This window comes from Pararge aegeria, chromosome 17 (genome assembly GCF_905163445.1).
Source record: "Pararge aegeria chromosome 17, ilParAegt1.1, whole genome shotgun sequence".
NCBI lineage: Eukaryota > Metazoa > Arthropoda > Insecta > Lepidoptera > Nymphalidae > Pararge > Pararge aegeria.
Genome location: NC_053196.1, coordinates 3,973,708 through 3,989,085, shown reverse-complemented (window position 1 = coordinate 3,989,085; position 15,378 = coordinate 3,973,708). Strand labels below are relative to the sequence as shown.

At 35.4% G+C, this 15,378-nt stretch overlaps 1 protein-coding gene across 3 annotated transcripts; it reads left to right on the top strand.

Moving 5' to 3' along the window:
- The first annotated feature begins 432 nt into the window (after positions 1 to 432).
- LOC120631308 (eukaryotic translation initiation factor 5A) lies at positions 433 to 14,380 on the top strand. Of its 3 annotated transcripts, none has more exons than XM_039900810.1 (4): positions 433 to 537; positions 4,575 to 4,817; positions 7,777 to 7,978; positions 9,295 to 14,380. In XM_039900810.1, the coding sequence occupies exons 2-4, from the start codon at positions 4,609 to 4,611 to the stop codon at positions 9,364 to 9,366; spliced, it is 483 nt and encodes a 160-aa protein (XP_039756744.1). In that variant the 5' UTR covers positions 433 to 537; positions 4,575 to 4,608; the 3' UTR covers positions 9,367 to 14,380. The 3 variants fall into 3 exon arrangements, with proteins under 3 accessions (XP_039756744.1, XP_039756743.1, XP_039756745.1); XM_039900809.1 differs by having other exon boundaries at positions 482 to 603; XM_039900811.1 differs by lacking the exon at positions 433 to 537 and adding an exon at positions 1,162 to 1,179.
- Positions 14,381 to 15,378: the final 998 nt, after the last annotated feature.

The following is a 15,378-nucleotide window of genomic DNA, read 5'->3' as shown; positions in this document are numbered from 1 at the left end:
TTAAAAATTATAATTCAGTAAAAATAACTATATATAATAAACTAACTTAAAACAAAAATATTGTTTATGTTCAATGTTTATAATCTGTATGAGATTGCGATAAATGCCATAGATAAATGGCAAAGGCAGCAACACAGATAGTAATATATTAAATCAATGCAGCAACACGTCAATCAAGTCAAGGGATCACTGCCATCTTATGGCTAAACTTGATAACTTTTAGGCCGGTAAAACAGTATCCAACTATTGACTAAGTAAAATAGAAATGATAAAAATACATCTAAATAATTCTTTCAATTGATTTTGCCATATTAACAAATATTTGATGGTTAAAGTATACAATTTTTCTAAACTTGCTACATGTTAAACAATCTGTAAATTATCGATTTTCCTGTCTCAAATTTTGATATTTATAAATTCCCGCCAATGAACGGCGGCTATTTCGGCCATGTTGTGAACCCCGCGACAGGAAGTGAGTGATGAAGGTGCTACGCAGGCGCAAATTGACCTTTCGGTTGAAGAATCCGTCGGTCACATGTGAGTGTCGATAAATATCTTAGTTTTATCGTGATTCTGCTTTCAATAGTCGTATTCCTTATTTTTGTAAGTATTTTCTATGGTGAATATAAATATGTGAAATCTGCGCATTGTTACGGTGTGAAATATGTGATAAATATGAAGTTTGACTTTAACGCGGTGCCGGCACGTTTGACAAATTTGCTATTTTCCTTTCACGTTAATGAATTCGCGTGGAAAAACGTGGTTAATGCTTTTGTACCATGATATTGTCTAAAGCCTTTGTTTGTGTGTAGCGAGGATGTAGATTTTATTGATAAAGTTTATCAGTGAGTATTCATGAAGACAAGTTCAAGATGTCTTAGTAGCCACATGTTCAGATAACTACCACACAGGCAGATGTCGAGGCATAATCGTGATATCTAGCATGACTATGTTTTTCTAGCTTGTGTAGTGTATTCTAGGTCTAACACTTCCTCTCACCTTTGCCATTTTAATACAAAGGTTTTCGCGTCGAAGCGCTAGGTGGGGTTAGGTCGTCTAGATTTTCGCAGTACACCTAATATTTTCATGTAGATAACATATATCGAATACAGGCGTGACTGATTCTTTTCAGTGCTTGCGTGAACTTTTGGTGCGTTTTGTGTGATTTACACATTTTAAGTATGTATTTTACTAAAATTTTACATGGAAATGCATATCTTGTCCATTCTGATTATTTTTTACTTGCACATACGTGTGAACAAACACAAAAGACTCGAGGATTTAATACAATTTGTGGGTGCTGTTATTTTCGATTTTCATTCATATATTCTGCAACATAAATGTGGCACCAACTTAATCAATGGCAAGATATGTATTACTGATACACTATGTATATTGTAACTATTGATTATTACTGATACTATATATATATATATATATATTATATTTTAACTATTGATTATTTTCGATTTTAAATGTTGCATTCTTCAAATTCATTCCAATCTTACTCTCAATAAAAGAGTACTTCCCCAACATATTATGTTAACAATATGTTAGCACCAGAGGTTTTTTAATGGCCTGAATCTTAATGAATCTGATAAGAATTCCCAAGGATTAAAATACAGTGTTGAACTTCATTGTATTTTCTTATGAAAGATAATAAGAAGTCAATCTTCTTAAAATATAGGTTTGAAAATCATTTTCATTTATCACTCCCATTTCTTATCCAACTTTAGTAAATGAAGAATGTGTTGTCAACATCTCATGTTTCTTTCTTTAGTGTTTTGGGCTATGCGTTTTCAGTTTATCACTTACAGAATGTTTTTTTATTGCTAGATAATACTTTGCATATGAGCTTTATTGAACATTATAACACTGCCCTATTTGGATATAAATTTGCTTAAACATTCTTCAAATGATCTACACTGTATTTATTCTCTCAAAGGCAAATATATAAATAACCTAATACAATATGCTGTTACTATGTCCGTACATGTGGCAGTTTTAAGTACTGAATATCCTATGAAGTTATAAAATAATCTATTTCACAGGGGCAGCTTTTTCTGTTGAAACTTCAAATTACTATTCTATAACTGCTGTGCACTAATGTCCCACTTCTTGAGCATATTGCTCATCTTCCATAGTAGAGGGATCAAAGGCTTAAGACTAAAGTGCTACTAAGATGCATCTCTAACCTTTCCCCATTAATGTGTGTGAGTGTGTGTGTGTGTATGCGCAAGTTTTTAACAGTGATGGAAAAGATTGCATGCCTGACTTCTAAAAAATCTTCTCAAAGATGTGTGAAGTCTACCAATCTGCACTTTGCTAGCATGGTGGACTTTAACCCTACTCAGTTTGACAGGAGGCCCTTGTAATAGGTTGATAATGATTAAGAGTCAAAGTAGGCGATAGCTTTGCATTCTTTGTCCCAGAATTTTAGAGAACACGAAAATGCTGGGAAATGGGTCAATAGACCTATAACCTAAACCACTACTAAAGAAAATACTTTCCCTATTCTAAGTCTGGCTGTTGGGAATGTTAATTTTTATGAATAGTATCAGAATCTAGTGAATTTCTCTTGTATATTCAAATTATTGATTTTCCTTAAGATAACAAAATCTTGTGAACTCTTTGATTGTTGTAAATATTGATTTTTCTGATAGGTGAAAAGGCAGTTTATAACCTGCCATCCATTTTGAGAATTATTAGGAAGAAGATTATTAAAGTGAAACCATGATGACAACTCTAATCTGTGTTGAAATTATTGATTTTTCTTGAAAGATGATAAACCATTTGAAAGTGTCTGTCTGTTAGGAAGATTGATATTTTCGGAAACCCTGGATACCAAAACCCAAGTGAATTTGTCTTTCTGCTGAAAATATTGATTTTTTCATTGAACAACATTTAGTCTTGAGGGAGGATAGGAACACAACTATTTAATTTGGCTAAAACATATCCTCAAATGATCAATTTAGGGTTTGTGATAATAAACTGCCATTATTCCAAATAAATCTTCTCTTGCCATTAGTTAGGGTTGGAGTCGAGCATAAACTTGTCATCTAATTATTATATTTCCAAAAATAATTCTATATCTACATATTTTCACTTGTTCACATGACTTGTAGTAAACCAGTGCCAAATTTTAGTTATGTGGTACCTAATACATATACGGCCGACCATCTAACTATGGATTGAAGCCAAGCCACATGTGTGACAACCCTCAATTTGATATTTGGTTATAAATTTATGCCCCTCCTTTTTCACACCTCATGTTTAGGTTCACTGGCATTGGAGGTCAATAACCTTTTTTGTTTGCTCGCAATATAAGTCACGTTACTCATGCCAAGTATGGTTAATGCCAAGGTTATATTATTTAGATGATAGGTGTTATCAATTTTGCTGTCAACTCTAGGTTGTGTAAACAAAAGAACATCATTTTATATATTGTAGGTAAATTAAGTTCAATTCTCTTAAAAAATGATTATCTTCTACTTCTTTGAAGTTTACAAGTGAATTCAAGACTTGTATAAAAAAATATGCTTATGTTTTTAGTTTTGGGTTGGATTAGAATATCGATAGATTTTCGTTTTACTAAAGGCTATGGAAATTTGACAGTAACAGCAATATTTAAGGGTGGTTTGGTAAAAGTGCAGCGTTTAGTTTTTCTCATTTTTAGGGTTTAATATCACAAGTGGTGCCAACAGAACTCTCTTACTATACCTATGCTGTATGTTGTCTATCTGGCAGGCTGTCAGTGGGCTTTATCTCAAAAAAAATTCACACAATGTGTATTTCTTTTACAGAACACATGTTTTTGTTTGGTTATTTCTGTATCTTAATAATGTTGTCATGTAGTGTTTCATATTTTATTGTAATATGGAGTATTCTGTGTGCAAGTGAAGTTGCATTTATCAATTTTTTTTCTCTTGCTGATTTGCTGCCTCTCAAATTTTATACTATATGTTAATATTAGCTTTACTAATTCTAAAATAAAAATGTTTGTTCTTGCCAGTCTTTATCTTATTGCTGCCATTTTTACTGCATTTGAACATTGGTTAGTTGATTTGATTTTTTTATATTATAGGTGCATCAGCGAAAGCTGTGTTCTGTGTAAGCCTGTTTAAGTACTAATATTAAATTTGACTTTTGAGCCTATAGAGTCGCAAGTGCAGTTATTATATATTGCCCTTGTGCTGCGGGTACTCAGAAATAAAACATCAATTCCGACTATGCGTCTCATTCCATAATTGTGTTGTGAGATCACCGTACAGGAATACAAACTTAACATATTCTTAAATCAAGTTGGGTTTCAAGCCTTTTAAATTAAGAACACCCAGATGAAGTATAAATAATCAATGTATGGTGACATGAAATCGGAATACAGTTGTCACCATCTCTCCTTTAATTTTAATCACTAACCCGTCTTGTCTAGCATTGTGATTGTTGGCAAAACCTTCCATTGAGAGAGGCCTTTAGTCCAGCATTGGTCCGCTTTAGGCTATTGATGATGATTTCAGTCTGACAAGTGTCATAGATTGGTAATGTCAATTAATCTTAATATTATTTGTCACCAGATCACTCCACCACACCGTAGGTAAAGCACGCACCATGGGAGACATCGAGGACACCCACTTCGAGACCGGGGACTCCGGGGCATCGGCCACCTTCCCCATGCAGTGCTCGGCGCTCCGCAAGAACGGTTTCGTCATGCTCAAGAGCCGCCCCTGCAAGATCGTCGAGATGTCCACCTCCAAGACCGGCAAACACGGCCACGCCAAAGTGCACTTGGTCGGCATCGATATATTCAACGGCAAGAAGTAAGTTCATAAAATTAGTAAAGAGTTTATAAATCTCTTTGAGAGTTAGGATTTTTGATCTGATGCGTCTAATTTCTATGTAGCTGTAGGTATGACAGAATAATTAACGAAATCCGAGCCTATAGAGTCGCGAGTTCGGTTTTCATACTGTTCTCGTGCTGTTGGTGCTCGAAGATTAAATATTAGCCCCTGCTATGCGTCTCATCCTACCACTGTATTTTGAGATCACCGTTCTGGAGTACATTTCATACTCTATAATAATATAGTCTTTGTGAGACAAAATATTGCTCTTTATAAACAAAAAGCTGAAATTAACAATCGACTTACCAGAAACGGACATAAATTAGTAATATCTGCATATCGTCTGCGAAAGGTGCAGAACTCCTTTGTGGGGTTGAGTATACGCTTTTACAACATGATTCCTAAGAAAATACTTGACCTACCAATGCATACATTTAAAATGTGTAAAAACGCATCTAGTACAGCGAGGTTATTATACATTTGATGAATTCTTCAATGACAAGGTAGTATTGGAAGCAACCAGCCTCGCTCTCATCTCCCGCAAGATAGTTAAATGATTGTAAATGTTGACGTTGGAAAAGAGCAACTACTGAGTTTCTTTCCGGCTCTTCTCGGTAGAATCTGCTTTCCGAACCGGTGGTAGAGTCACTACAAACATACATACTTGACGTTTCAAAAGTGCTTATAAAGTAGGCCTACTTGAAATAAATGAATTTGAATTTACTGCGTTTGCCGACATGATGGTGGACTATGACCACATTAGGAAACTTGTACTAAACAACTAACAGATGTTCACTACAGAAGTATCATATTTTTGATAGTTGATACATTTGTCTGCCGTCAAGTACCATAGCTGAGTTCCCGTCTGGTGGACGCGATTGCCGGTGCAATAACAAGCACACGAGGCTAATATCTACGCCTCAGATTGACGAACACGGCAGCACTTTGTAGGACGTTAATTGCATGTCTTGCGAAGTGTTGGTCTGTATATATGGTGTGTCAACCATCTGCTTGGTCCCTCAATCCCTACTTAATATTAAAATGTCAATGTAAGTTTGTTTGTTACGCTTTCGAGCAAAAACTACTTAACCGATCCTCATGAAACTTTGTACACATATTCTTGGAAGTGTTAGAAGTAATATAGGATACTTTTTATCCCGACATTAAGCTCGGTTCCTTTGGGAGAGGGGATGAAAGTGTTTGACGATTTTACACCATAACTCCGTCAAATGATAACAGATTTCAATCATTATTTTTGTACTATAGAGGTTATGATATCTGTTTAATTTTGCCCAAATTTTGTGTGAACTGATGAATTTGATTGAAGATAGAGGACGGAACTCCTCGGCTGACAGCATCAAACCCCTCCTTTAAGGCTTAGCGACACTGAATAGATAAAATGCTTCCACATTTATTAGGACTTCAGTGCTAGGACTACATAATAAAAAAATGTTAGAAATGTTCTTCGTTAAACGATTCCATCCTTCAGCGATTACTATTCTCTACAAATTATAGGTGGAGCTACACAGTTCATTTTAGATATTGTTGTTTTGAAAAAATTCTTTTACCACTTTTTTTTTATAAGAATACAAAACTCAAAAATTTTAGTACAACCATACCTAAATTGAATGCCAAAAAATATAAACAAACACAGACGAAGTCGCTGGCAGCTAGTTATACTCTTAAAAATATATATTATGTCAACTGACATTATTTGTGCAAGAGAAAAGGATACCGTCCTTTGTGCGTCTCTTGCACATAACGCCTTTGTTGAGTGTTCTCTTATTCAATCGGATATGACATTATTTCTGAACATTTTAATATTCCAAGATCAGAAGTCGATAGACAGTGCAAACGTCAAATGTAAAATAGTACATTGGATGAAATATATGGATCCCAAGTTATGTAAATCTTTAGTTGTCGTATTTATAACAGCGCACGCCGCATAACGACTCCTGTATTATTCATGGTAATTGTATACCCAGTTCTCGGGGTATCGTGTGGTATATTTAACTCAGGTTCTCACTAGTCTGAATTTTTTATTGATGCAGCTCAAAATGGGAAGTTAAAATCGATATTGTTAAATATGTATGGCTAGGCCTAAATGAGTCCAGCTATACTATCCTTTCGTATGCACGTGGTATTTTAGTTCGACATAAAGGTCAGGGTCAAAGGTCTACTCGGAAACAGATTCAGTTACTAGTATAAATTATGTACTTTATAACTCTTTTTACACTCAATTCTATAAACAGATCCACAGATCTGTTTAGATTTTTATTTTAGTAATATGGTAAATCCTTCATAGCTAATAATGAAAAGATTCTTGCTCTGAGTCTTAACACAAGAGTGATAGTAGAGCTATGTCAATTTTTAACCATGTATATATTTTTTTTTTGGTCATTTAGCATATGGTCAGAGCCATATATGGCATTAATTTTCGAATTTATGAAAGCAGTCCTCATATTCAAGCGGTGATAGAACATAACCTCGCAGCTCCTTTAAATTGCACAGATTAAAATAATTCCTGTAGGAAAATTATTTTTATTTAGCCTAGTTTCGTATTACTACTTTACTATTACTTATTGTACTAAATCATGATGTAACCAACTAAATACATAAAAATATTACCCTCGGCCTCAGTTGCAGAACTGTTTTTCATTAGCAGCCTAAGAAACAGTACACAATGCAAGTCTTGAGAGAACATATTATAACAAAAAAAACAGCTAAGTTTTTCTGTAGGCAAGACAGACCGCGGTCTCGTTTGGAAACTTAGGCCTGGCTAAGTTGTGGCCTGGCCTGTTTATGGTGACATAGATTTAACGAGCTCTTTAGAAGTGCCCGTGATAGGCCTACACGGGTTAAGGATTTTTGAATTTAAACATATATTTCTTTGTGCTTAGGAAAATAAAATATCATAAAATGTCTCTTTATCCACCAGGTATGAAGATATATGCCCCTCCACTCACAACATGGACGTGCCACACGTGAAGCGTGAGGACTACCAATTGACCGATATATCTGACGATGGCTACCTTACTCTGATGGCTGACAACGGCGACCTGCGCGAGGACCTTAAGATTCCGGACGGCGACCTCGGACTCCAGCTGCGTGCCGACTTCGAAGTTGGCAAAGAGTTACTGGTGAGTTGTATTCTGCTGAACTAACCGTGGTCACCTCTGTGCTGACTCGTCAGTATCTCACGATTTCGTACAGTGACTGGAATTTAGCTGCGTTTCAATTTTGACAGAGAACAACTGGTGCGTTGAGAACGTATTGTTCCAACTGTGGCAACAACAAAGTGTTACTAGTGAATTTGGGAATTAAGATTAATTCAATATACTTTGCGAAAAGCAGCAGAAGCTGTATGGTGTAATTTATAATTTCTTCAATCTTTATGCTACACACAAAACAGATCTTAGGCAATGCACTCTTTACGCACGCACAATACATAATTGTTTATTTATTATACCGATTCACACTGGGCCATCGTGGTGGACTACAGCCTGAACCCTTTCTCATTGTGGAAGGAGACACGTCCCGTGCCTTGTAGTGGGGCGGTAATGAGTTGAGATGATGATGGTGATGATGAATTAATTGTAAAGTCAACCTCTACTGAGGATGCTCCATTGTCGGAGCGAAACGATTGCAGAGAGTGTATTGCCCAAGATCTGTTTGGTGAAGAGTATAAAAATTTAAGTAAACAAAATAACACCATACAGATTCTCCTGCTTTTCGCGGACTATAGCAAATTAAGCGTAATTTTCATAATATATCATGGTATTCCTCAAAGTAACGCCTGCTTTTATGCAATAGTTACTGGTGGTTTAAGAATGTCTGCTAAACTGATTATTTTATATTTCAAACTGATTCTCGCATATTTCACGATCCCTGGTGACGTGAGAATGGACTCAGGATTCAGTTAAATAAAACAGTCGAGTATAGAGTCTCTGACACACTCCATAGTGTATTGGTGCTAAATCTACTCGTAAATTATCATTCTACCCTTTACCTGAGCTTGCTTATATTGCTAGCTATATGGACAATTTGGGCTACAAGACATTCCCCTAAAATATGTGCAACACATATGTTATGTAAATATTAATTAATAAAAAATGTGTGTGTGTGCGTGAATAAAAAATCTTAAATACTTTCTAGTAATATAATCTTAAGTCGTTAAACTGTTTGTGGTAACATACAAATAGACACACAAGAGTAGACGTAATAACTTAGATAAAAAAACATGTTGCTGTTGCCAAACTTGGCAAGATATCAGAAGAAAGGATATTGAAAAATTATATGTACATAGCTTGTATTGTGCGGTTAGATAGTTTATGATCACACATAGGACCTGTTAGAAAGTGTTAAGTAACTGAGATTGTGTTTGCTTGCTACAGACACTAGTTATTGGGAAGTAGTTGTTGTATTCAATATAATATGACTTTTTTTCTCATTCCAGTGCACCGTGCTGAAGTCCTGCGGTGAGGAGTGTGTGATCGCAGTAAAGGCAAACACTGCTCTCGACAAATAAACCTACAACAGCATTTATAGGGTTATAACAAACTTATAATTTTTTTTACAATCAAACAACTCTTACATAAATGTAAAACATAATATTATGTATAATTTAACTTAAAATATGATCGATTGACGCTCGGGCTAGTCCCCGCCATCCCTGTTCGCACGTACCCCCACATAGGCGATAATCTCTCTGCGAACGCTAATAAATGTATAGCTACTTAATTTATTACTATATGAATGTAAGTGATGAATTATATTCTCGTTCCCATATTGAATACCGGGCGTGTAGGCGTTACAATGAATTGTTAAATAAGCGATAATATAGAGTTTATGGGATAAGGAAAAGCATTCGAAGCGAGTGGTTATTGCCTCCAAATCGGACAAAAGCTTCCATAGAGAAGCGTTTAACATTAATTTATTTGATATAAACGGACAGCCATCGTGCGAGCTCGGATGTCGCGTCAGCCGCCGGAACTTCTAGTTTGTTTTGTTTTGTTTGTTCTCTTTTCGCTTACCTATGCCGTTTTACGTTGCGAGCCGCCGAAAGAAAGAATACCTATTAAGAACGACATCGGTGTAAAATTCTGTGTGGTGGATATTATTGTTTTATATACGGGGTCCCTGAGGCCCTGCGAAAAGAAGAACGCAAACCGGAAGTTGTTTACCATACTTTTATGCTAAATTAATTAATACATATTAAATAAAAAAACGCAAGAAAATAATAAAAAAAGTTTTAAAAAATACAAAAAAAAAATAGAAATAAAGAGAAATTCTTGAATGTTGGGTGTGTGATTGTTTATGGTCGTCGCTGACTTTCGCCGTCCCGCTCCAGCACAGTAACGTGGCGCCGTATTCGAAAGATGGTGAACGAATCGTCATCGATAAAAAAGTCTTTTTCGAGTATCGAAGCACTAAGTCAGAATAAAATGGACCTTGTTTTTCTTGGTTTAAAGTAGAAAGCCGGAATCCAAACTTCCACAGCCGGTACTTGTAAATTAAAAATCGGAAACTAAAATTTATCAAATGACTTAAGGACTTTTAGGTCTTTTTTAAGACATCAGTATTTCGATATTCGTGAAACACTACGCCAGCGTGTAAATTTTATAATACTGAATATTATCAACGATGACGGATTTTTTAAAAATACGTGCCGATTACGTCATGCGCATTTGGTCGATTTCGAATTCAATACAAAAGTTTCGCAGCTTGCGGCTAGTACCACATTGAAAAGTTCATACAATGACGAGTTCTCCTTGCGCAATGACTAGTTCCTTCTTGCGCTGTGTTGGAACGGGGCTGAGTGGGTCAATGACGTCCTTTAGTCCTTTGACGGCGTGCCGGTAACGCCGTGCCTTCGGCCAACACTTGCCATCTGTTCAAATTACTCAATTTCTATAAAAAGTTACATTTCTCATCAGGCGTCCTACCTACATGAGTAAGTGGCTCGCAGCGATTTCGTCTTATTCACTAATATGAGTGTAACGTCTCGACTCAGGCCAGGCAACGAGTCTGGAAAATATCTCGTTATTATCCTTTACTTAAACCAGTCCTTGACAAGTCAAGTCGTCTCTTTAACGAGATCAATGACTCGTTTACGAGTCAGAAAATTCATCACTCTTTGTGACGTGTCTTAGAAAAGTCCTTAAAACGATTCCGCGACGGGCAGTCGCTGTTATCGACGAGTCCTTGACAAAACTTAACTCTTGACGAGTGTGTGACGAATTATCGCCCTATGGAAAGATCTTGACAAGTCCTCGTAGCTGTTCCGGAATCGACCATCGGTCGTGTTTTAGCGAGACGTGGACGAGTCGGTTTGACTACATTTAAATAATTTTAGATCATTTCTTGGCAAGTGCAATGTTATAATGTTGACGAATCGTGATTATTTAGGCACGTCGAGTGGCTCCCTCGTGTAGGTGGCACCTCCATCGCATCACTGTACCCCTAGTACTTTTTTTATAAATTGATTGAACTTTTTTTTAAAGTTTGTGTTCTCTGCACTACACACTGCAACTACACGAATAAAATCTTTCGGTAGAGTTGTTGCCGTACACTAATTTCACTTCACTTTTATCTAACATTGAAGTGAGAACATCGACACGAAAACCATCAATAACATTGATAATCGGAGGTAAAAAGGTTATTGGAGTCCAGCCATTACTTTTAGTCTGTGGCTCAAAGCGCATCAAGTGGTTGGTCTCTCATCTTATCCATTGCATAAAAATCGTAAGATTTTGCAGTACGTTTCCTGAGGCGACCAACCCCGCATTGGAACAGCGCCGTTGGTATCCTATGATGAGGGACACTAATTGGGCTAAAAACTTTGAAAACTATCTAAATAGTGCTAGGGGTACGGAATGGTGACGAAAGACTGACCAGTCATGCGAAAACACAATCACTTCAGTCAAGACTGAATTGCATTTTTAGATAAAAACTAGTTTATTATTGTATAAACTTAGCACTACGACTTATAGAATGTTTGCTGGGCCCTTATCCAATGTGACATTCGAATCGTAACAACTATATTCCAAAGTAATTTTCACATAGAACGTTCCTTTTCTTCTGTGAAGTATAGATATGTACTTTACCGAGATAGTTCATGAGTATACTTTTAATCACAATAAAACATTCACAAGCCGCGACCAAAAGCTATAGGAGCTAATCAGATTGGAGGTGTATAACTACAAACCATAGGTATTTACCAATTCCTGTACTTTGTACATACTTATCAAATAATCATAAGGAACTTTTATGTGAAAATATTTATAATCAATTTGTGATACCAAACTCGAAAGTTCTTGTATTAAAAGTAACGAATAGTTGTACTTCTTCGAGATTAATTCTAGGTACACTGAAAAGAAAGTTAAGTTTGACGTCACAAAACGGGTTTCGTAAATAGTTACGATTTCAAGGCCATAGAGAATCGGGGCCCTACGGCCTTTCCTTGCTCTCTTTGATTTGAACAAATGCGATTTGGCGGTGGCCTTCTATACAAGCACATTTTCATCGGTCGATAGAAAACGCAAATGGCGCGGGAGAATGCAAGAAGGCATGCCATGCCACAAAGCATTCGGGGAATTATTTTTATGTATGAGATTTGCGGGAGATTTTATTAGTCTGTCTCCTGGTTAATTTGAATCGTCGTAAGGCTGAAAGTCCCCAACCTAGGGGAATTCCCTGCGAGATGTAAAGAGAGTTATCGACCAATGAAAACGCTCTACTTTTATAGCACGGCTGTCGAACAAACAAGTGTTGATTCGAAAGGCTAGATAGGGTACTTCACTTGTATGTCATTGGTTTTTTATTAGTACCATCAGATTGTCAAAGACGATATGATATACGAGAATATAATGTAAGAATGTAAGGTAAGGCCCTATAGGAAAGATATTTTTTTATGCATTAACATACGTTTCGTACATTGCTTATTTGTAGTTTAAAAACAAAAAATCTTAGGCTGTTCAATGACTTTTAACACGTAAAAATATTTCTTATGTTCTCGGGCCAGCGTTGCCAAACTATATATTAACTACATAAACTTTGCTATAAAAATACCAAAATAAATACACAATTAAAAAATAGCAGAGTTACTGTTACAACTGATTTGTGCTTTTTTATTGCAATGTCGAAATGTCTTCGTCGAACGATCATGTCAAGAAAAATACACTTTGTTTATCACAACAAAAATCTACTTTTTTGTGTATAATTTGTATAATATTAATGATTTAAATGATTACAGTTAGTTTATTGCACGGTAATCTACCGTACGGGGAATGTATTTGCTATGATAAGTTTGGCAACGCTGTATCTAGATTCAAAATGTAAATTCTCCACAAAATTACGTATAATCTTTATTGTTGGTGAAGTTTTTATACTTAGCAGCTTGTAATCAAGTCCTTTTTATTTATAAAAGTTAAACCCTAAAGTATTTGTAAATGCATCGGTAGGTGTAAATAAAATACTTTAGTAATGAAAATAATATTTTTCTTTATCAAGTCTTTACTGCATACATCAAACACCTCTGTTATTTTTCCCATAAACTTAGCTGGTTGCAAGCAAATTCCAGCTAATTGATGCAATATGTATTTACTAATGAAGGAATACATTTTTTAAAGCTATTATTACGTTATTAAATTCTATATTATTTTACCATTAAAATCAAGCTGTATATTGGAATTCTCATATCACGTTTTCACAGTAGGCGACTATTTAAGTACTCTAAATCAAATTCCTGTACTGTTACTAGTCCATGACGTGATTTATAATATAAAGTTTAAATAATTATTTGGCTTACTTTGGATTTTTAGAGAATACCGAGTATTCTACTTTTATTCTAAATCGCAGTCTTAAAGGCTCAACTGCTGGTAAGGTAACTTAATAGTCCTCAGTGATACCTTAATATATCGATTCAAAAAGCCAAGAATGGTAGCTATATTTTCCATCTTTAATCGCCTGAACATCATCCTACTGTGAGAACGTGTATAGATAGTTTTATTAAACGGGTCTCATAAACCTATAGGAAACAACCACTATGAGTTTTGTTATCGCTTACTTACTAGAGTGCACTTATAATATTGTATGACGAATGTAGAGCGCAAACTACGAACAAACATATTTCATGCAAATATTTGTAGACTAGAAAGTAACTAAGCAAAATTGTGAAGTGCAGTAGTTCGAGGCCAAAAACCATATACAGCTGGGACATGACAAATAAATTTAAAATTGTTTTTAATGTAAGTAAATTTTAATGTTTTTTTATATATTTCACGGGGCAAGGGTTGGATCGTAATCTGAGAGTTGATTATTAAGTACAGAAGTTGTATATACGTAAGAATTTGAATAGACGGATGTTAGTTATAAAACTATAATAATCCACATTTGTGCAATTTTTCTACGTGTATTATTACTTTCTTTATGTCGATGTGCGAACATTACCGAATTTAAACTAGCATTGGCTCGTAAATATATGTGAATGCAGTAATCTATTTAATAACAATCTGTCGAATTAAAATCTGTACAAAACAAAATACCGTGAGTTGTGATTCCATTTTTGTTTTTGTATTTATCACATTTTTTGTTTGGTTTTTTATTCATGATTTTATTATCCGTTTAAAATGCTGAATCACGAAAGAATCTTGACAAAATCATAGTATAAAAATGCCATGAAAATAACTATGTTAATTATTATTGTTTAAATATAGATTATTTTTATCTATCGCTGTTATCTGGACGCTGCAGTGCGGTCATGTCGGTTGTGATCGTGCTGGCTAGGTGGTCTTAACAAAATGGCGTCGAAAATAATAAGGCGACACGGACCGCCGCACATAACTTCATAAACTATGGACTAGAACATATTGTTTATAAATACACCAGAGTGCAAAGTGTGGAATTTTATACCTAAGTTTAGTTATTCGATCGCGTGAACGTTACTACCATTTTTATAGTATCGAACGAGCGCCATCTAGTTAAGATTGTGGGAAACAGACTTGTAACTAGATGGCACTCTTTCGATACCATATAAATCGTAGTTAACTTTCACGCGATCGAATAAGTAAACGTAGGTAGAAAATCTTACACGTGTTATTGTCTTAACAATGTTCTGTGTTCTATATAATTTAGATACCTTACTTGTGGTTTATGTTACCTAACAGTACGCGCGATCTAAGTTGGCCGCGCAGAATTAAGGGATATATTATTCCACTGCAATGTATAAGATGGTATCATTAGTTCGACTCTTTTCGCAATCAGCATTTTTAACGGATAGTACTATTCTTGATATCCAAGCAGTCTGAACCACGATATGGATATAATATGTATGGAACACACTAAACCTGAAAAATTATGGTCGTTTTGGTACATTTAAGGACCCATTAAATCGGATTGGATTCCTATCGCGTCGGAGTGACTCTACCTCGTTGCCACGCTTTAACTAAAAAAATTACACAGGTTTTTGACGAGGTCAATTAATTTTTTTTTCTCAATCTTGTCTATTAGAAAGTGAGGTTTTTCGAATGGAGATCTTGAA

Coding starts and splice junctions, on each gene's coding strand:
- LOC120631308 (XM_039900810.1), top strand. CDS start 4,609: ATGGGAGACATCGAGGACACCCACTTCGAGACCGGGGACTCCGGGGCA. Junction 4,818..7,776: donor GATATATTCAACGGCAAGAA/GTAAGTTCATAA, acceptor TTTATCCACCAG/GTATGAAGATATATGCCCCT. Junction 7,979..9,294: donor AAGTTGGCAAAGAGTTACTG/GTGAGTTGTATT, acceptor TTCTCATTCCAG/TGCACCGTGCTGAAGTCCTG.